This window comes from Rhopilema esculentum, chromosome 15 (assembly GCF_057945365.1).
Source record: "Rhopilema esculentum isolate cy_ngs chromosome 15, ASM5794536v1, whole genome shotgun sequence".
Taxonomy (NCBI): Eukaryota; Metazoa; Cnidaria; class Scyphozoa; order Rhizostomeae; family Rhizostomatidae; genus Rhopilema; species Rhopilema esculentum.
The window spans coordinates 1,100,499-1,122,873 of NC_142829.1; the positions used below are offsets into that span (position 1 = coordinate 1,100,499).

The 22,375-nt window shown below is 37.0% G+C and overlaps 3 protein-coding genes across 3 annotated transcripts; 2 read left to right on the forward strand and 1 right to left on the reverse strand.

Annotated features, from left to right (window-relative positions):
* The first annotated feature begins 2,086 nt into the window (after positions 1-2,086).
* Positions 2,087-2,758, forward strand: LOC135685558 (uncharacterized). Its single transcript, XM_065201536.2, has one exon. It carries the CDS (start codon positions 2,087-2,089, stop codon positions 2,756-2,758), a length of 672 nt encoding a protein of 223 aa, XP_065057608.2.
* A 2,885-nt stretch (positions 2,759-5,643) lies between these two features.
* Positions 5,644-17,971, forward strand: LOC135685136 (cysteine and histidine-rich domain-containing protein 1). Its single transcript, XM_065200949.2, has 13 exons — positions 5,644-5,805; positions 7,672-7,721; positions 9,225-9,281; positions 9,817-9,897; positions 10,619-10,683; positions 11,282-11,394; positions 12,092-12,147; positions 13,343-13,413; positions 14,136-14,241; positions 14,693-14,718; positions 15,152-15,248; positions 16,376-16,441; positions 17,781-17,971. The coding sequence occupies exons 1-13, from the start codon at positions 5,733-5,735 to the stop codon at positions 17,904-17,906; spliced, it is 987 nt and encodes a 328-aa protein (XP_065057021.2). The 5' UTR covers positions 5,644-5,732; the 3' UTR covers positions 17,907-17,971.
* A 755-nt stretch (positions 17,972-18,726) lies between these two features.
* On the reverse strand, positions 18,727-22,134 carry LOC135685135 (uncharacterized). Its single transcript, XM_065200948.2, has 3 exons — positions 20,860-22,134; positions 20,445-20,732; positions 18,727-19,194 (listed from the first exon to the last, which is right to left on the reverse strand). The coding sequence occupies exons 1-3, from the start codon at positions 21,518-21,520 to the stop codon at positions 18,989-18,991; spliced, it is 1,155 nt and encodes a 384-aa protein (XP_065057020.2). The 5' UTR covers positions 21,521-22,134; the 3' UTR covers positions 18,727-18,988.
* Positions 22,135-22,375: the final 241 nt, after the last annotated feature.

Genomic DNA, 22,375 nt, shown 5'->3' on the forward strand with positions numbered 1-22,375 from the left:
TGTATACTAATACAGGAGGTGAAGGGGGTCTTATAAAGTAATGATTTCTGTTTTGAAATAAAATTAATTAAAAGCAACAATATTATGGCCATAGACAGTAGAACATTTTAAGCGAATAAACGAATTTAAGCTAATTCAAAAGGCGTGTTCGCAAAATATTTCTTTTCGCTTCGCCTTCAAGGGCCGCATTCTCCACTTTTGCCCCAGGGCCTCCAAATTCTCTCGGCGGCCCTGGATGGTAGCACAATTGGCCCTTTGATGGGTTTTGTAAAAGCATAAAAAAGCTTAACACCCACCTTTTTGTCAAAACTCAACAGGCTGCATATTGACTTCTTATTTCATATTTTCATATATTTCATATTTCATTTCTAGGGTTGCCCTTCAACAAAGTTGATTTACAAGGTGCCCTAACTAAAAAATAACAATTGCAATTAATAATACTGGCGAGCCAGGCCCTGGCGGGTTTTGTAAATTGTGGGGCACCGTGCGAAAGAAAATTCCCAACTACTTGTCAGTATTATCATCGATGAATAAAATTTAAAAGAAAACAATCCTTTAACAACCATCAACTACAAAAAGAACATCGTTCCATGTTGCCTTTTTTGTCCAGGTTCTCTTTTTTACGTGGGCCTAGCCATTCTTTTCATTACTCCCGCTTTACGATATTTCGCGCCACTTTACGATATTGGGGACAAACATTGTAAAAAGATCAGTTGCATTACCACAAGGCTGTTCCGAATCAAATTTTCATTGCGTAGTTGATTTAAGTTATTGGATTAGTACAATTAGGCCTTAACAGTATTTTGTGACTTTCTGACTCAGTTTTTCTGTTTATTTTATTTTCTAATTGCTCTGATCATACTACATTGCTTCGATAATAATTACACTTTCGCTTGAGCCAATTTACGTAAATCGGATGTAGAATCTTCATTGGAGGTTAATTTGGCATTAATTAGTTTACAGTATTAATACATTTACAATTCATCTATAGACCTGGGTGTTCAGAATCGCTTTTCTTCTTAGTCTCTTGTGCCTTGTACCTCTGCGGAGAAGTTTTTAAATGATCTTTTGTTTCAAACCACCATTTTATCTACAACCTGAAAATTCTAGTGTGGCCCTGGATGAAACCCAATACATTCGATTATTCGACGCCCGGCATCTAAAGGCCGATTTCCATTTGACGTTTTTGTGCGCGCGGGCGTAGCGCCCAAATTTTAGCATGCGTGGCTAAGTGCTGCTGTCAAGTGGCCGAGCACACACAAAAGTTGAGACCCTACCAGCTTTCTGGCGCTCACAACCGACGCAAAATCGAGACCACTTGATTTTAATTACGCATGCTCAGACTTGGGCGATACCCCCGCGCGCACAGAAAATGTCTAAGGCCTAGGCCGATTTCCATTTTTTGACATTTATTTTATTAAACTGCATTTATTTTTCTGTAATTGGCTGCTCTTCGATTTACACCAAATCATTATTCATTTTCGTTTTCTCCTAATAATTATGTTTCTGAGGACAATATTCACGTCTTTTTCTTCTTTTCTCGATACTCTAGGCCGTTCCCTTCTCATCAAAACATCATGTGACGTAAGAAATTGTCGGCGCCTTTGAAAAAAGGTGATGAACTCGATTTTACTCTGCTTTCGTTCAAAGTAAAATTTCCAATGATAGAGGATTAACAGCAGATAAGCGCATTAAATTCTGCAGCGAAAATGGACAATTTCAGTATGTTACACGATCACATTTCAGCATGTTGGTCCAATATCGAAAAAAGTGATGGTAAAAAGTGATCGTGTAACCCGGCCTTTAAGGAGTCTGAGCTTTAAGCTTCATGCTGTTAGGATTCAAAATTCTTACATTTGACACCACAATCGCCTTTTGTTGAGTACCAAATAAACCGTTTGCTGTTGTAGTGAACTGATGTTTACCTAGGGTACCTGTCGTCATCTTCAAACTGCAGTTTCACCAAGAAGGCGCAGACTCTATGGCATCCATTTTGATTAGAAGACCTTCTGGATTTATTGTTGGGCTTATTCGTGGCAAAACAGGAAAGGTTTTAACTGGAAGACATCTTTTCTCCTCAAGGAATATGGCTTCCAAAGATAAATTCACGAATCGAATTGCGAAAGAAGACGATTACAATGCAATCGTTAATTTTCTGAACGAGAACTTTGTCCCCTACGAGCCAACATTAACTGCATTAAATTTTCGTCCAAACACACCAGGAATGGATCTCTTTTGGCAATCCATTGCTCAATGCTTAATAGAGCCTATCAGCTTCATATCTTTGAATAAACAAGATGAGATTGTTGGCTCTTGTCTAAGCAGTCGTTTTCATCCTATATCAGAGTTGGACGACCGATGGACGAATCGAAAAGTGCTTCCAGCTGGAATGTCTAACTTTGATATTGGTGTAGCGTACGTGTCGCAGCTTGAAGACGGCCTTGTCGAGTGCCTTGCATCGAAGGAACAATGTAACAACCCTATGTTGCTGAATGTCCTTTGTGTGGATAGCAAGTTCAGAGGCCATGGCCTGGGAATCAAGTTGATTGACCTGGCATTCGAGAATGCCCGTCAACGTGGCTACGACTGCATCATAGCACAGGCAACCGCAAAGGCATCGCAGATTCTGTTCAAGAGAACTGGCTTTGATGTACTGAACGTGGTTAAACATGAAGATTTTCTAGACGAAAACGGTACTCGGCTGTTGAACTGCAAGGACGGCACGGACGAAGGGCAGCTGGTTTTCAAGAAACTTTGACTTTAAATTCCGGGGTCCGAGACGGCCCATTGCCGTGTATTATTTTCTTTTTCAAATATTGCAAAAACAGTAGTTATTGAGTGAGGCATAATTTTTTAGGGGTAGAACACCCCCAAATCTTCTACAAACTCCATTTTGTTAGGCAAAAGCTCAAGCTGGTGATGTCGAGAGAACTTCGGTAATACCACATTAATCCGGTATTTATATCATGTTCTTCTTGCCACCAGTGGTGGCTCCAGCCTGGGATAAGTGGGGGGAGGGGGGACAAAAGGTGTGTCAGGGACAACGCCCTTTTGGACCACGCCCTTTTCCCATGTTTGAAACATTTTCTTCCGGAGGAAACACCTGTTGTCTCCCAAGAAATGTCATTTACATGTGACGATCTTGATAACGTACATACTCCCCCCCTGAAGTTTTCTTATCAGGTTTGCAAGAATCTCAAGGACCAACTTTCTGGAAAAGTAGGGGGGGCTAGTCCCTCTATTCCCCCCCTCCCTGTGGCTCCGCCACTGCTTGCCACCAAGGTCTCGTGATGGTCCCAGGGAAAGAGACAAAGATAAAACGCTGATTTAAAAGCTCCAAAAGATTCTTTTTCAATTCTTCTATTCTCAATTGTTGACGACAAGTATTGAATGTTTGATAAGCAGGCTCAAAATCTTCAAAACCTGGAGATTTTAGATTTTTGCTTAAAAAACAGGGCGATTTTGGCCAAAAACAGGGAGATCCCCGGAAATTGTTGAATCAAGATAAAATATTATGTTGAACTATGATGAACTATTATTAGGCTGAATTTATAAGCAACATACCTGTAAAAAGGGCATTGGGCACGAACACATTTTTGGTTTACCTCAGTGTCCTTCAAGCGCGGATCCAGCCTGCATTCTGACCTATGCAAAGGTTGTCAGAAAGAAAAGCCACGCCCTTTGTGTTGGAAACGCCCAAATTTTTCTGAATAAAATCAGTATCATTGATATTGAATTTGGGGTTGCAAAAAGGAATTCTAAAGAAACGACTCGCAAAGAGAAGACTAAATTTACCTGCAATTCGAAGGAAAAACTTTAGGGTTGCCCAACCCCGATAGGATTCTGTGGAGAGGCCGAAAGATAGTCAGCAAAATATATACCCTGTTATCTGCATGTTGTTGGTATCAAGAATTTACCAAAGAAGCTATCGATTAAAAATCTTGATAGTCTACATTTTATGTTTTTGTTTTGAAAATCTGTCTTATGCTTCTGCATAAGTTGCTATAGTCTGGATCCGCCTCTGTGACCTTGGTAACGTTTAGCTAGCTATCCTTACATTATTATGTAATTTTGTATACCTATTATTATCTTAGAAGTTGTATACTTTTAAAGCTTATACAATTGTTGCTGAATGGAAAAAAAGAAAAAGGTAATCTTCACTACCCTTTTTCGAATTTTTTACTAGTTTGCAAACACTAACAAGAATGTTATCGTGTTGAACGCCATTGCAATCATTTTTGTTACGAGAAAACCTCTGGTGAAAGACATGGAAGAAACAGGGAGAAAATCTAAAAAAAATTGAAGATCGAGAAAAAGCAAGCAAACCTTGGATCTCCCGGCGTAACCTAGATAGTTTACTGGTCTGTAAAATCTTGGCATTGCTGGAGAAAGCACAAACTTCGGTGTTTCTCAATTTGCATTGAAATAGATAGAGACTGAAAATTCGCTTTAAAATTGGTCGACTGAATGTTCGAGAATTCTTTCCCCTACCCCTACCCTATAGAATGCGACTGTAGATTGTGTAAAAAATTTATTGCTGGGTTAGGTTTTATTTAGAACATTATACCTTAAACCTTTTTAATATTGTATCATATATTTTTATTTCATACTAACTCTTTATTGATAGTTGGCCTTAATTAGCTTCTTTATAGCTATCAGCTGTTCATTTAGTACGCCAACTTTAAACAAATTATTTATTATTATTATTATTAATATTATTATTCGTGGATTTATGTATGCAAAAAAGATCAGCAAAGCGTTAAAATTTATAACCTTACATACCCTGGGTGCCAGAGTCTTTAGTCTCAATAATATCTTATTGAGCAAGAATTATTCTTTGCCACCGCAGCCGAATACAATACTTTATTCCCGGATTCATGAGGCTCTGGATCCCAGGGTAAACGTTACATAACGTATAGAGAGAGCAACTTGTTTGTTCATTTCTAAAAATGGCATGACCATGAAAGCACACTTTAAAGTAATGATCGGTATAAGTACTCGCAGACGAAATTTAACTCTCACTGTAGCCTGACAACAAGCCATTATTATGACTTTACTATTGGGCATTTCAAAATATTAACAATTCCATCTCAAATTTCTAGCAAGTATTTTTGCAGCTATTGACACACCGTTCCCAGCAGGATGGTAAATCCATTATTTGCAGCAATGATAAAACAACAATAAAATTTTTTTAACTAAGCATTTTTAGTTGCTCCTTTTTTTGAACGTAACAAAACGACATCAGATCTGAATAAAGCAAGGGTCTTACTCAAAGGTAAGTGTCATAAATCTTACAAATTGAAGATTTTTCTGTTCGACTCCTCAACAAAGGCATTTTAATTTTTAAGCATCATACCTTATTGATGAGGTCTGATACATGAAGCCAATCTGATCCAGAATGACGAAAGAAGTCGCTATATTCAGCTTTAAATTATTTTCTTTCAAAATGTAATACTTTCAAAAATAGACAGCCATGTTATATTTCCGAACAAATCAGAATATTTTCGAAAAAAACAGTTTAGCTTTACAGGGGTGTTGTTCGTCCCCTCTGATCCCTTCTATCTCTCCACTGCCCTTTGCTGATTCAGATGGGAGATCTTGACTGGATCCCTGTCCCACCGAATTTACCTATGGGAACGAGGCCAATATAACATGGGGATAGTTTCCAGAAAATTCTCTAGACACGGTTTTTTCGCTCTCTGATAAAGCGAAGAGAACTTGGCTATTGTAGCATGGATAGCGACAGTTTGGTGTGTTACAATCGCGGTTGTGGAAAAAGATTCAAAGAAGATGAAAACGTAGAGGGTAAGCCTATACAAAATGATATAGAAGTTGTGTATTTGCATCAGGCATTAACTTTATTTAGGCCCTGGTGGTACAATTTCAGGCCAGTTTAGTCTGATAAGCTTGCATATCTTCTTTCTAACCACTAGCCAATTTCCCAAGAGATTTCGTCGGCGGGTAAGACAGAGACTCTTCAACGAAACTGCGGTGAAAAATTAGTTTGATTTTTCTTCCGTTGCATGCAGAAAGTGCACTACACAGTTAATCAAAATACATCTATCTGAAATTGAATTAGCTTGCAGTAGCTCTGGTAAATGGCACACATATCAATTTCCCAAGAAACATAACTAAAAAAAGATAGTGGTAACTTCTTTGACCCAACTATTCAGTCTTGAACTACCTCAAACATAAAGTACACTTGATAAATGTTTTAAAAACAGTCAACAACAGGTGCGCAAACTTTCTGTGATAATTACGAACTTGGCTGACCTCCTGGTAATTTTTCAGTCTGGATTGAAGATAAACAGTAGACTTTCTTGTTTAACATAGAATCATTCCAAACAAATAGTGGAGCTTTCATTATATTTCAGTGGCTGATTGTTAATATTGAACTATTTAAACTCACTCGTGTATTTGTTATTTAGCTGAAGGTAAGAATAGCACATCTCAAAATGTTCTGAAATTCTGTAATTTAATAGCACAACATTGTCAAAAACAGAACAATTTTCCTGTTAAAACATGGCTAGTCTTTCAAGTACACTTCATATCCTTCATTGAAATGCCCAGAAAAGCACTCAGCACATAAATGTATAGGTGTATCAGGGGCAGATACAGGGTGTCGCACAAGTCACACGGAGGACCGTAAGATTTTCAGAATTGAATTTTCGTCTTCAGTCTTCAAAATTAGAAAATCATCTTTACCATAAACCTGAATTCTCCTCCTTATAATAAATACATTTGACTCTCTTTATATAATAAACACAGGACCGACCTTGGTAGATCTCACACTCAATTCTACGATTTAATTCAATCAAGAGGAAATTCACAGACAGTCCTAGACCGTGAACAGAATGATTTTTAAATATGCCGCCCGTATATACAAGACTCTTTGTTATGCAAGTATTTTAAATTTTCACCAATCACGAATCTCACCAATCAAGTTTCAAGTTTTCACATATTTGTGTAGCATGAAAAGTCTGTAAACACTATGTTAGATTACTGTGCCGCACAACAACTGGCAAGGGAAGAAAGTGAATGAGGTTGGAAGATGTGAAAGAGAAGAATCTCAATTTCCTTATCTATACTGAAGAGGTGCACAGGGGTTGTACGATTCTGGAAACATTCTTGAAAACTTTAGAATGGCAGACAATTTTACCCTTTCAGAGCTGGCTAAGCATTAAAAATTTCCCCAGTCCCAGCGCCACCCTCTGAATTAATGCATGACTTACAAACCTTGTTGGTGTTGTAACTTCGACTCCTAATGAGAAGAACGTATAATTGAGGCTTTTCATGGAAGAAAGTGTATCAGTCTTGATTAGCAGGACAAATCGCATTTTGAACATAAACACTGACCAGGCATGAAAATAATATTTCAGACTAATAATGAAAATGACTTACTTGAGCAAGGTTGAATTTTTTTTTGACATGGTAAACTTCAGGGTTTTTTGCCTTTAAAATTAGACCTAATTGCTCTGGTTCCCGGTGGCCGGCCCCCAAAATGTCTTTCTGAAAAGTACCCCCTTGGTTGAAATGTAGATTTTTCCAACACTGGATGTTATTTGTTGTTGTCCTCATATTGAAATTTGTATAAAACTGTGTTTCAAACTAATAATTGTAACAACTTACGAAATCTGCCAGTCATTATGCTTTTGACTTATCCAATTTAAGGAAACTGTCAGTATCATCCTGGTGCTCCAATTTTCCATGAAGGTTATAAGGTATGTTTCTTTAGAAATTCCTAATTTTGCTTTTAAATTTTTATAGATGGATTACAATGCATTGCTAATTTATAAGTTCCTTGTTAATTTAATTACAAATTCATTTATACTTTCAAATAGATAAAAATCTTGATAAATTATCTATCTGTTTGATATTGATCTAAATATGTTGTGACATTGCAAATGTTAACAACTGTACCAAATCAGTCTTTGAATTATGAAAATAGGCACACGTGCAGCCTTTGGCACATCTTGGTTATTTTGCGCATGCGATGGCGTGAGATTCAAACCACTTTTTTATCGGTTGTTTCTCATTCCTTTTGTCAAAAACTGGGTGCTGCTTTCAAGGAGTCCTTTGGTGTAATAAACTAACCAGAAACCAATGAAATTGATGGAAAAATTGATCTTGTTCTTCTTTAAAGATGTTAAATTTAATTAGTTATTAATAAATTTTCTAGGAAGTAATTTTTAGAATCATTTTATAATCATTTAATGATATCTGGATTGAAAAAAAAACAATTGCTCATAGACCCTACTATCTATCGAGAAATTACCATGCAGCTTCACTGACATTAAATTTAGCGGGATATCATAGCCTCACTCTTTTCTTCATCATAGCTTTCTTCAGTTTCCTCCTCTTTCTCTAGCTTCGGTTTCTTTGATATACCGTTGCCATTATCAAGCTTTTGCTTTCTGCTCGTCGAAAGATAGAGCTCTGTTGCCTTTTCAAAATATTTTCTCTTTCTCCTTCAGTCCATATATCATCATTGATTGCAATACGAGGTGGCATCTCCATAACACTGTGTGACATTTGTAGTCTTCTTTCTGACATTAACACCCTGAAAATGCTGAAAGTTCTTTCTACTGAAAAATTTGAGCTAGAGATCAAATTCATAATCTGTGCCAGAATGCACATGTTGGGGGTACTTGTCTGCCCTGTAACAAGCATATTTTGCCACAGCTTTCTTGCTTCTATTCCCGATTATTCCATTATTTCCCCAACCAATAAATGTCGCCAGCTGCACTTTTTTTCTTTTTGCCATGATCACTGAAGAACAGAATAATCAAGAGGGAAGACTTCTCTTGGATCGAAACTTTTAATTGCTGAGTTTTGACAGTTTTGATTGCAGATAGTAATCTGGCACCCCCTTTGCACCCCCTTTGCACCCCCTTGGTTAAATAACTGTTATGTTAAGCGATCTTGTTGTAACTACTTTGTGATGCCGTTGTTTAATCCCATATGGGAATGCTTAAACCCTAGAAAACGACAGAGCTGCCTTTGAATTTTGCTGCTGCTTTAGAAATCTTTGAAACATAAGCAATTTTTAAGAAACTTTTATGGTAAATTCTTTGTTTTGCGTGTGCGATGATTTGCACGCCTTGGATTATTTGGGTGTGTGGGGAGGCACCAATGCGATCGCACGCCTCATATTACAAAAACTGCCAAACGATTATCAGTTGATAAAATGGCTAAGCATTTTTAAGTGAATATTTTATTTGTAGAGCTGGGGATGTTGTAAAAAGAAGAGTACAGATTTTACAGAGTTCCTTAACATGCCAGTAAGTATTGCAGTTCTCACACAAGAAATATTTACAATCAACTTGAAACTTCAGTGATACCAAAGACGATCTTGTTGACATTAAAGTGTCAGTTGACATTATATGTGAGCATACTTATCCAACATGGATTGAAAGTCCAAGGCTTGTATACAATACAGACCTGCCTAGGTAAAGCCAATATAGCTAAACTGAAATGTGAAGATGTCTCAAATTCTGATCAAAGTTTTCTAAAATGGTCATGAAAGGTTGGTTATGTGTTTTTTTCTGGCAAATTTGATGCCTAACCCTTTTATGAATATGAAGCTGCTCTTTTCAAATTAAAAATTGAATTGAAACATTCACTAAGCACTCTGAACATATTTCATTTTTCAATGCTTGTGATTTTATTTGATATTAAGCAATTAGTTTCTAGTTTCAGAGTCTTATCTAGTTTCAGAGTAATTTCAGAGTTAACAGTGAATCACTTACTGAAGAATAATGCAGTTGTCTATTGATAACCATATATTGTAACATATAAATCATTCATTTATTGAAGGGTTGCACCAAAGGATTTCATAATAAAGAAAAACCTGAGCAACCTTTGAAAAAAGTTGATGCTCCATTAGAGGTTGGAGAGGTACACTTCTTTGATGATGTCTTTGTACCATGTGTTGATATTGGTTGTTAAAAGTTATGTTCTAATTGGTGTTGAATGATGAAAGGGTCATAGTTTCCTTGGTAAGCTGCTGAATTCATTAGATTGCACCCCTATACACTTTTAGAAGAAACTTCAATAACTGAGAGCAGCACATCATTTACATTATGTTAACAACGAATCATTCACCATACATAAATTGCACTTCTGCGATTTATCAAGTTTCCCTGTTCATTCGATAATTCAGCAGGCAACAACTGAAGCATACAATACCAAAAGATGATTATTGCCACTTTTGAAGATAAAAAATTAAGCCGTAATTGAATTCAGAATTCTTTATTTGGTTCATTTACCAATTCTAATCCATTTCTGCTGATTAGATAAAAATAGATGAAGAACTAATTGCAACCAAATTTATACAAATACTTCTTGCTACACCGCTATAATCAAAATTTTCTGAAAATTCCCCAAACTTGAAAGGGACCATAAATTTTTATAAACAAAAGATATTAAGTTGAAATTTTTGAGTTTCTTGTTATTAGATGAAAGCTATTTCTCACAAAATTGATTGCATTCTGAATAGTTGCTACACCATCTTGATGATTTGACATGATATTACCCAATTATCAATACATTATTCTGCCTTAATTTAAGGGACTATAAGCAAATCAATGTAAGGTAAACCTGATTGTTTTTTATGCAGGTTATAGAGCATGGAACAAAACAAATGCAACAAAGTAGAACAACAATGAGTGAAGAAAGGCCAAGGTATCAATTTAAGATTTTTGTTATTATTTCACAGGGAAAGTGATATTTTCTATAAATACAAAATGAAATATACTTTCAGTGACAGTCATGATTTAAATTTAAGCAGCACTCTTTCTTGACAAAATTGTCATTGGAGATGTCAAAGCAGTCAAAATTTGCCACTAGTGAAGCTTATTCAGTCAGGGTTTTTGTAGAAGAGGTGGATTTCACTATCATGTATGCATAGAAGTAACTCTTTTAAGTAGGTATCCTGTTATATACGTCTCAGCGTATTTTGCAAAAGCATTTGTTTCTAAATATTCAAGTAGTCTTTTTAACTGGTGCAGCATTATTTGCTTTTCGCCTGTTTTATGAGAATTTAGGGTTTGAAATGGACAATAGTTTTTGGGAAAAACAAGGATATTGTTTTTATGCTTTAAGCTATTTTTGTCAAACAACTCGCCAGAAATGTCATCCCAGAGTTCTTTGTACTTGAGAGTTATCAAAACATTCTGCAAGAAATAAGGCTAGAGTCTAAAGAGAGCCAGACATAGTATTTATAATTTTTATAGATCACTGCAAATCAGCATCTTTTAATATTCAAGTTTGAATATTTCAGTGATGATTTACCAAGGATAAGACTTAAGGCAATTGTCAGCTCATCACTCAAATCGGCTTTGCAGAGGTACCATGAACAGCAGCAACAGAGGAAGGAGCAATTAGGCAATGAAAGTAAGTCTTTCTCATTTACTTTTCAATATCGCCAGCCTCGAACTGCTGGTTTTACCACTTAGTGCAGTAAATTTCGAGCAAATGGAATGCAGCATGTGTGCAAAGGAAAACAGCGGTTTTCTCCGTCTCCACGTAGTCTCTCCGCAGAGTCTTAGTGCCCTTTTGGTTTTGCCTCTAATCTGATTTTTTATTTTGCTAATGGAGGGTAACCCAATATAATTTATGAATGGATCCCAGTAAATAAATTTAGGCAGCGAGTTTTTAGAGAAAAAGAACGTCGGACATAATTTTCTTGAATAGTATGTTTATAGCTATGGTTTTTGAATAAAGTTCTGATCGAAAACATGTAAGTAAGTTTCAAAAAACAGCAGTTGTATTTTATGTTACTAAAATCATCATTTGAATGTCCACTTTGGTGCATTGTGGCTCGAAAAGGATGTTGCAGCCTCGTCTTCCCCTAGTCTTTGCAAGCAGGCTTGCGTTCATCAATGAATGCTTTGTAAAAGCAATTGAAAGCTCGTTTTCTTTAAGTTTTAAGAATGTAGCTTGATAAGCCATTTCCTTGAAGGTGGAAGAGCAAATTTTGTCAAAGACTGCTTAGATTTTATATGTGAAGCTAGCTAAGTATTTTCCTCAGGAATAAGTTGTAGATGGCCCCCGCATAGATCTGGATCAGTAGTCTGTGTTTTGTTTCTAGATAATGAAGATGCTGTTCTGCCTGGCGCATCATGTAAACATAATGGCTGTAATATGGTATGTAGAAAGCCTTCAAGTCTTTTTCTATTCATAATTCTTGCAGAATAATCCCAGTTTACTTTTAAAAACGTCCTAAATTCGTTTAAGGAATTGTAACCACATGTTTGAATTTAAAAGCTTAAAAAAGAACTCCAAGGACAATGCACGGGTGTTTCAAGATGAGCAAAAGACAGCAAGCAAATAAAGGCTGCCGATAGCATTGTCTTATTGGTTAACCCCAACATTATCAACAGACAAACTTTCATTTTATGGTGTGTTTGAGAAGCTTCATAAACTACAGTGCTTTGAGTTTTTGCGGAAGAGAAAGACTGAGTCAGTACTGGGGGCCACAGATGATGCAGTAATGCTCAACGAAGCATGTCAGATTTCCCTTGATTTTTTAGACAAGAAGCTGCTAAGGGCCTTAGAAATTTTTCTTTAACATGGTGTAATCAATGACGAAAATTCATTTTAAGACGTTTTGTAGGACCTTCCTTCAAGACGTTGAACGACTTCGAACGCTTTAAAAACCTGTAAAAAGTGTTGAACAATCAGTTCCAAATGAAATATGTTTGTATTATGCTAGAAAAACACGACAGGGTAATGATTGACAAATTCATCCATCTTAACAGCCTGTCCAATTGCTCTTATTACACATAAATGGACAATAGGATATACTTTAGCAAAGGGGTTTTCGGAAGAGGAGATTTCTCCTCGCTGTTTTTCAAACACCTAAACAATAACACAGTAAAACCTCCCCTGGTTCAGTTAATACAGCCATCCAACTTTAGTTCAGATATTGCTCCAGTCTCATGGCAATGTTTAGTCTAATACAATATTTCCTTTCGGAATAATGCTCTATATAGCAGAATTATTGTATTCAAATTTTTCTGAGTGAACATTTTTGCGATATAGCTTTCTTATATACTTTCTGTAATTTCCCAAGACTGTATGAGTCGAAAAGCACCTAAAGAGAAATTCAGTACCTTTTTTGTCTATCGAAGAATCTCCTTAAATCCAGAAAAAACCATTAGAATCTTCAGATCCTTAAGGAATCTTTGGAATCTCGAAGAAATCTCGGAATCTTATCCAATATTTGTGACAATCTTAGAGATTCTTAGGGAATTTTAGGGATGCTGTTCTGAGGAACGATTTGCCCTCTGTCTTTCGATATCTTTCCGTCTCTTGAAAAACAATTGTTTTTGTTTTTTAGACGTTTGTTGATGAAACTAGTAACAAGGAACTTTGTGAATATCATCCTGGTTTTCCTATATTTCACGAAGGGTACGAATGCTTATTTTTAAAGTGGAATGCAGACATGATGGCAGAGCCTATAGAACAAAACATTTTTAGCTGTTTAAAAATAATGATTAAGACCACAGATTACTGAAGATCAACTAAGTAACTTTTTTCCTTTGAATTATTGACACTGTCCTTTTTGCAAACATCTAACACTGCATCTAGTTACTCCCTGGGACCAATTTGTTTTGATTTGGGATTGGCTCGTTTTGCAGTACCTTTTTCCACGCACACCTTCATTGTATAACCCAAACCCACTTCCCACCTTCCTGCCCAAGATGCACGCCTACTGATGTTTATACCCTAGAGTTATGCTATGAAAAGTGAATGGAAGTGAAGTGGGGGTGGGGGGGAAGTCTTCTATAGATCTTTGATGCAGGGTAAAGAACTCAGTTACTTTTTGTGTTACGTCAGAATGGTCAGACCCTTTCGTCTCATAGTGGCACTTTAGTTGCTCAGCTCATCTAAATGGCCTTTAGGATTTTTACTTTCTGTAAGAAAGTTTATCCTTTTGTTGTGTTTTTAAGCGGTCTTAGTTTTGTATTATAATGCTGTCAACTTTTAGGATTTCATTTTGTTTTTTAAGGATTTTATTGTAGCCCTAGTACATTTTGTTTATGCAATGGAGCAAATGCCTAATTCGATAGATAAATACCTTCTTTTGTCTGCAAGTTTCTGATCTAGATCTCACATTTATATTTTTCCAGATATAAATATTGGACATGTTGCAAGAAAAGAACTTCCGATTTTTCCGAGTTTCTCAAGCAAGTTGGATGCAAAAAAGGCTCGCATGAATGGATGAAACCTAGTGAGGTTTGATTATCATGTTGCTTTTTTTAAATTGCCACTTTTCTTATTTAAATTTCATTGAATAGGACAGGTAAGGCCGAACAAAAATCTTATTTAAATTCAACAAAACAGATAGGCCTAGCCTATGTGAAAGCTCTTGACTTTTGAACGTATGTTTCGCGGTCTTCCTTGACGCGATTCTAATGCTGACTGCCAACTTGCTGTATTTGAAATAAAGTCTGGCCGTTGCGTAGTGCTATCATGGCGCAATGTAACGCTACTACATTTCTTTACCACAATTGAATATCAAATAATGCAACTAAAGAAACATCTTTTCTGATCGGATGTATTTGATTTTTCTCTGCATATCAAGTGACTGAATTTCACCCGCAACCTTTTTTAAGTTTTAAAAATCAGGAAACTTCCCCATGTTTCGAAATTGATTTTTAACGAAGTAGAATTTGTTTATTTACAGGAAGCCCAAAAGAAGTCAGCTTGCAGGTAAACTGTTTTTCTCATTTAAATAAAAGAACAAGCAATAAAGAAATCTTTTTATTGCTGATAATGTTTTAGAGCTAACCTTGCGAATGTCGAGAAGAAAGAAATAGAAACTAGCAAAGATTTTTTACAAGGCCAATTTCACCATCACCTTTTCGTTCCATGATATGTATTAATTGTATAATGCTCGCCCAAGTTTTGAACTGTCAGCTGCGAAATAAATTGACACACCAACAAGTTTTTTGCCTTTTTAAAAAAGTGAATGTTTGAAGCCATTGGTGCAAACATTTTAATGATATGTAGCATGACACTATTTCTAATGTTTAATTCTTTTATCAAAATCTTCACTTCAACAGTTTGTTGCCTATATTGTTCTAGGTTTTTGATAGCCTTAATTGGTTGGCTTTTGATCTTTTTTTTAAAAAAATTCCTCCAGATATGACTGGCATCAGACAGGTCCCTTTGTTTATATTTCGATCTATGCAAAAACGACCGATCCTGAAAAAAGTTACATCGAAGTCAATCCAACCAAGGTATGTTTACGATGGTCTGATACTGATTTTCGTTCACAATCGTTTCTTGCCACTGAAAATTTAAGTCCTTTACTCATACAAATTGGATTCTCTTGTTCAAATGCCACTTTGATTTATTCAACATACGCACAGAGAATATAGATTTAAGAACGAAATCTTGTTCCATGAAACTAGCCCTACTCTGTTTCAGTATGTAATTTCCTTTCCAATTTGATTGAATGGTAAGAGAGACTGTACTTGAATGGTTACCGTATTTCCTTCAAAGAACGCCGCGGCGTTCATTACAAAATCAAAATTTGGGACGCGGCGTTAAATAGAGGGCGGCGTTTGTCAAAGTTTGTCAAATGAAAGATTACAAGACAAGTGCGATGAAAAAAGATAAAAACAGACTTTAAATAATATTTTCTTTTCCCAAAAACACGTAATAAAGATTGTGTGAAAAAATGCTTAGAGTTCACAAAAGATGTGTTTAGGTTATGGAAATGCCAAGGAATGTTGACATTCCTGTCTCCGTCAGAGTCCTCGTCTTTATGACATATCAACTTTCATAGCTTTCGAATAGTAAGCGTATAAACTATTCATTACTTCTTGCTTGGAATTGTTTCTAATTAACGCCGCTTTTCAAGATGCGGCGTTTAAAAGAGGGCGGCGATTATCAGAGGGCGGCGTTTTTTACAAATGGTTGGCTTAAGGTGCGGCGCTCAATAGAGGGGCGGCGTTTATCAGAGGGCGGGGTTCATTAGAGGAAATACGGTAGTCCATTAAAAGGATAATTGTCTTATGCCAACAATCTTTTGATGGTACAAAACTGTCTTATTAATTGTCTTCTTAGCCAACCTTTGGTCTTATTAATCTTACTTTTGCCCCAGTTCGTGAAAAATGTTTTTCTCGCCGATTCGCGAATATAGGTCTCTGCGAAATATTTATCTGCGGTTTATATGAACTTTTTTGCTTGACACTCTACATGTTATTGATGTCAGTGTAGCGGTTACGACATTGTTATCTGTAAGCCCTAATTAGAAATGCATTGAAACAAAGTTTGATGGTTCTTACTTACCAGAAAACTCATGGCACAATAGCCGCTAGAGATTGATCTAATTGTGATTTGGTTTTTTCTTTCCTTCAAGCTACACGCATTCATCGCATTTAATGGCGGTACAAATATCTTCGAATTAGAGCTGACTTTAAATGGGGTATGTTGCCTATTTCTCTTTCTTTATCAGTTTTGGAATGTGTTGATCGCAATACATCAGCCATTTGCTTTGATGCTTGTGATGCCACCTGGCTTCTGATGGACTGCTTTCAAAGACATCACAACAGCGCTGTTTTCCCCCCGATAATGGTCTATTGGTAAAGGCTTTCTATCTATAAGACTCGGAATAACAAAATATAATCGGTCTTTACTGCCGCAAAGCGTAATTGTTTGGCCAGGGTGCAATCGTTAACCATTTTGTCATCTAATGAGCTCAAAGTTCTAGGGAGAGCACAGACGCCCTCAAAGCAACAAACAGAGTAGGGCCTAAAACTTTTACCTTAAAGTATTTACGAAAATAGCTTTTTTGTAGTCAGCTTATTTGATGTCAGCTAGTTTACCTAAAAACAGCTAATGCGAAAGTTATTCGTGGATCGTGGGATATCGGCTGAGATGCATATTATAAAGATAGCACTTGCAAAGGTTTTTCGTTTGCTTTTTCACTCGTGATGTAAAATTTGAACAGTTTTTTGGCGGTACAGAACTTAAAAATGGCTTTGAAAAAAGCAAACATTTTACAGCATATTGGCCATAAACTTTTCCGTCTGACACTACTCAGAGCATAAAATGTCAGAATAAGGGTCCGAAAGAACACGATGGAAAATACATACCCAGTTGTGGATCGAAATAGGCCAACCTGGCCAACCAGAAAAACGCAAGCACATGACCGGCATAGTTGTCCAATCAGTGCTGCCTGCCTGTAGAAAAATTACCAATGGAGTCCAAGAGAGATAATGAACTCCTTTTGTCTACACAATGGCTGCTTTTTCATTTGTATGTAGATCGATTTCAAAACTACTAGATGAAAAGACGACCGGGCTCTGCCAATTATCTGAAACATGTCGTCATTATAGAGTTTTGCACAATCTGGGTTATCTAAAAGATGTTGATCGATGGCAGAATCACTTGTTTTAACAGTGTTTCTAGACCTACAAGATCGAGGAGGCTGTTCTCTTTGAGGGGCAGTTTTGTTTCTTATGTTGGAAGGAACGTGCAATTTTATCCTATCCCCCAATCTTTGGGTTGAGCCTCATTCGTAGCCAGAATCATACTGGCACGTGAATTCATGAAAAGCGGAACTTTTTTGGTTGGTAGGAACGCGATCATTTTGATGTTTGCTTTTTTCAAAGCTATATTGATGTAAAATAACACGCTTCTGTTTTTTAGCATTAGGAAAACGATATTTCTCGTTCGGAAATCTTTTACTACCTCCCTGATTTCCAGTTATCTCTCATTGTTCCGAAAGGGCATTTAGTGACGCAATGGCCCTTGTCTTGCAGGTAATTGAACCTGAAGCTAGCAAAGTCGAATTTCTTGGAACAAAAGTTGAAATAAAGTTAAAGAAAAAGAGTGCCTTTGCCTGGAGGGATCTGGAATACAAGTCAAGAGACGTAAATAAATCCTGATATCTGAGACTTATATCTAGTGTCCCTGTTTGCTCAGTACGAGAAAGGATAGAAGCCATTTTTCACATCGTCTCTTTTTACCGTGTGTCTGAGAGATACAAAGAATTATCAATTGTGATTTCTTTTAGTTCCTGTTCCTGTAGTTGTCATATTTAGATGTTGTATGCTGAAGGATTTTGTCAAATTTAGCAGTTGCTGATTTTGTCATTGTCAAAGAAAACAAGTCATAGGGTGGTTTTGATCACGAGCATCAGATGGCTTTATGGTTGAATTTTATACGGTTATAGACAAAGGTGCATTGAAAACTGTTAACGCAATTTACAACATCTATTTAACTGGGCAAAAGTGATAGGGGTGTTCGGCACACATTGAACGAGCCAGAGGTGTAGTGTACCGAATTAAAATGTATTAGGCAAACTTGGCTATTTACGTCAAGATGTATGTTTGTTTGAAAGTGGCACAGAAATGGGGAAAATGGCATAGTTGAGGTAATTTTATTTTTGAGAATGGCATAGCTAGATATTTTTGTCTGACAATCCTCAGACTATAAACGTCGGATAATGACCAGGGGCAAGCAGAAATTTGTATCCAGATGTGGTTCGAAAGTAACGTGAGAGCAAAAATGGCGCATGTGATTGGTTCTTTGTTTTTGACTAATGGGCGACCGCCTTGCAGTAAATCGAACACCGGCAAGGGATTACATAAACGTTGATTAGCTAAGCATTTCTTCTAAGAGCTTTTATTTATTCAATTGGAAGCAGTATAAAACTTTTGGACTCATTATTGTCTTTATTTAGTAGTCATAAACAGATAATCCATGTTACTGTACTAGGTTTTCTCGATGCCAGACCTCAATGTTAATATACACTTGCCGAATTAAGTCAAAAAGAATACTTACATACTTACAATATTACTTCAGATGTACAATTTGAAGCTGGCACGGAAACGCCGAAATAGCGCACTTTAGTGTTTTTGTCCGACACTCCTTACAGTATATAATGTCAGATAATAATGGCTCAAAGTAAGCTCTGATCCTAATTATTAATATGGGCTTGGTCCGTCATTTTCTTTGTCACTGTCAGTTAAAAGAATCTAAACAGAAGGCCAGAGCTTCCAAGGAAAAATGAGAACCAGGCCAGGGTGGATGTGAACGTAATTCTTCCAATTCTGAAACCAACCGAACTGTCCCTGGCGTAGGAAATAAAAAGCTGCAATTTGGCACGGTCTCGAAAGATGTGCCGGTCTGGCCAGTCGTCTTCAGATGTGTTGTTCAGCCTGGAAATGACACCTACAAAAGCAAGTAGTAGCAAAAATTCAGTTATTCGTAGATGAATATGCAGTAAGACAAACAAGTGCAGTAAGACCAAAAAGGGAAACACTTCGTTGTTAATACTTACGATGTAGTAACAACACTATTTACCGGAAAAACTGACAGCATTGTTTGAAAAGAATCCAACTATTTCCTTAGTTAGTTTTAGTACAAAATTCTGATTATAAGATTCTAAATTGAAACTTACAGTAAAAGGAGGACTGCAACCCTATGGGGTCTCAGCTATCAATATCCAGCATCATGAGAGCTCGCTCACATGCATAGGATTTGCAACAGAATTTGTCGTGAATGCTCACCAAAAATATTAGATTTTGAATATCACCCTTAAGATTCCATTTTTGTTTTATGTAATTTAACCACGGTAGCCCCGTCAATCTGTAAAGATTGCTTTACGGGGCTGTTTGAAAAGAGCTGCGTATTAAAAACCCATTTATAAATTTTGTTATCTAAATTAGATAGTTGCAAGTAAATCTAAGGAAGTCCAAATCAAATTCAAAAGAAATGAAGAAAACAAGAAAAGCAAAAGCAAATCTCTACAATGTTTTCTTTGAACCTTGTTGAAGGATTGAAGATCTGGTGCATGCCCGGTGCATGTTTGACATTTATGCTCAATTGGGACCATAGCTAAGGCCCACGGAAGGAAGTGGAATTCTGCCCTTTGGTGTTATGAAAAGAGGAACACGCAGTACAGTTTCAGTGTTTCTTAATCTCTATGCATTTTGAGTTGAGCTTTCTATAATTAGCTTGGACGGAAATTCAGGTGCAATGTAGACTTGTACATTATAGTTCGCTGTAAATTATTTATGGAAAAACTGTCAAAATGAGGCCTTTCTGGACATTTTATAACAAGAGGCGTCACATACGTCGTCTATCTGGCTGTAGATTTTGTAATAAAAAAATTCAGAGTGGCTTGAAAAAGTTCAAACGCGACGGGTTGCAGTATAGTAAAGTAGATACCTTTTATCAGACACGGATGAAATTCAGTATTATGATCACAAGGTAATTCAGTTGCGGATTCAAAATAACGCAAGAGACAAGATAAGCGTTTGGTGGGCCCCTATCTTTGAGAATAGAGAACAGCTGATCTCTCACATTGTGGATGAGTCCAAGGTGAAAACGAACCGTTCTGTCTTCACAAATCAGGATTTTGTGCATTGATAAAGACAAAGTACAAAGACTCTAATGTAAATACAACCTTGCTATCTTACCGTTGCAAGTACTTGTGATGTAAGCTGCGCAGACACAAGGAAACACGAACATAAACAAGTGGATCTCTTTAATGACGTTATGTTCATTCCCAAAATGGCTTGCGACAACAACCAAAGCAACAATGGTCGTTAGCCCGTACAGGATCCAATGGAAGACGAACCATAGCGAAAAGGAATCCACTGTATCACTAACGATCCTAGCGAATTCTTGGTGCATGACGATGGAAGAGTTCACATTTTCTGTCTCCATAGCCTTTATCCTTGTCTCCAAATCTCTTGAAAAGGCCCCTGAGATGAATAAGACCTTCTTAAGTTTTCTCTAAATCATAGTATTTCTGAAAGGTATCATTTTTTATTATCACATAGTAATGTGTTTTCCTAATACCCTTCGATGTACTGGTTACTGCATACCTACCCAGAGCAAGCGACGATCCTGCAAACACGAAGCAGGCCACTAATCCGGTCCATTGAGTTATCAGCTGTGATCCTACACCTGTTGCCAGAAGGATGAATTTCCGGGACGAGATCTGATTCCGGACTAGATAGTAGAACATCGACACAGAGGCCGCATAGCATGTACCAATAATAACCAGGAGCAACACCAAGGTACAGAGCCTGCTCTTGCTGATATCTTTTTTGATTGCCGTCGGGCCGAGAGCGTTTTTCTTCTTGTTACTTGCTACGTACAGTGTTGCAATCATAAACACATACGAAAAGAGACCACCGATCGAGGCCAACGTATATGCAACATTTTGAGCCTTTCGCATCGGGTTTGTATGGGTTTTGGTGTCTATAAGAAAGCGGCAGTCGAAATTCGGACAGTTGAAGACAGTGAACAGGTCGTACACAAGCTGGAAACATGACAAACACAGCAACCATAACACGTACATGTAACAGCAACTCGAAGGCACCCAGTAGCCTGCTGTACAATAAACAGTTTTTAAGATGGCGATGAATGCTTTTTCTCCACGACTTTGGTCTTTTTTTTGGCGTCCATTTCGAAATCTTTGTTGGTAGCTTTCGACCAAAGCGTTATCTTCGCCTGCACCTATTTCTGCTTGCGAGCAGCAACTCATCTTGTTTCCTTACAAGACGTTTTCCGTTGAAAGAGCTGTACAGTGTAGATCGCATTCTGAATCAAGCCCAACGCTATTGAAGGCTTATGTCTCGTGATCTTCTTCATTTGGAAGTTGGTTTCAAATTGCATCGATGTTATTTCTTTGAAGTCTCGTGACTTAACCTTGAAACAAGGGCATTCCCCTTCGTGCAGCCTGTATGGAAAATCTGAAACCCTTACTGTTAGATAGGATTTGATTCGTCTGGACATTTGCACTGGACATTGCTCACTTTGTTCAGTGTGTGGACATCCAGAAAATTTTGGGAAATGAATTCGCGCCAAATCCAATCCATTGCATCAATTGCGCGTGCGCCATTGACTGGGCAATGTTCAGTAGAGTGGCAAAACGACTGGACATTTCTCTACAACATCTGTGAACAAAAGAAATTTAATCCTGTCCACTGAACATTTTTGACGGCCTTCAAAATCAACTGAACAACGCTCAACATCGCTGAACAAGACTGGAAAAGGTGGCAAAACGACGCAACATTTACTCAAACTCAACATTTTTTCAGCAAATCAAAAGATAAACAAAATTTACTTAATTAGCTGATGGGCACATGGAAAGAACTAAAGACAGAGCTATCAAAGCCATCTGCCCAGATGACGTGATTGGACGATATAAATATATTACAAACCTTTTAGTTTGAATAATAACAGTAAGAATCAGCAAAGGTTAAATACCAGCTGTAAGTGTTGAAGTAACTCAAAAGCAAAATAAAATAAGATAAAGTAAAAGAAACTGAAAAAGGGTTTAAAGCACGTACGATAATTTGCATCAAGCTCAATTAGGTTATGACTTTAAGAAATGGAC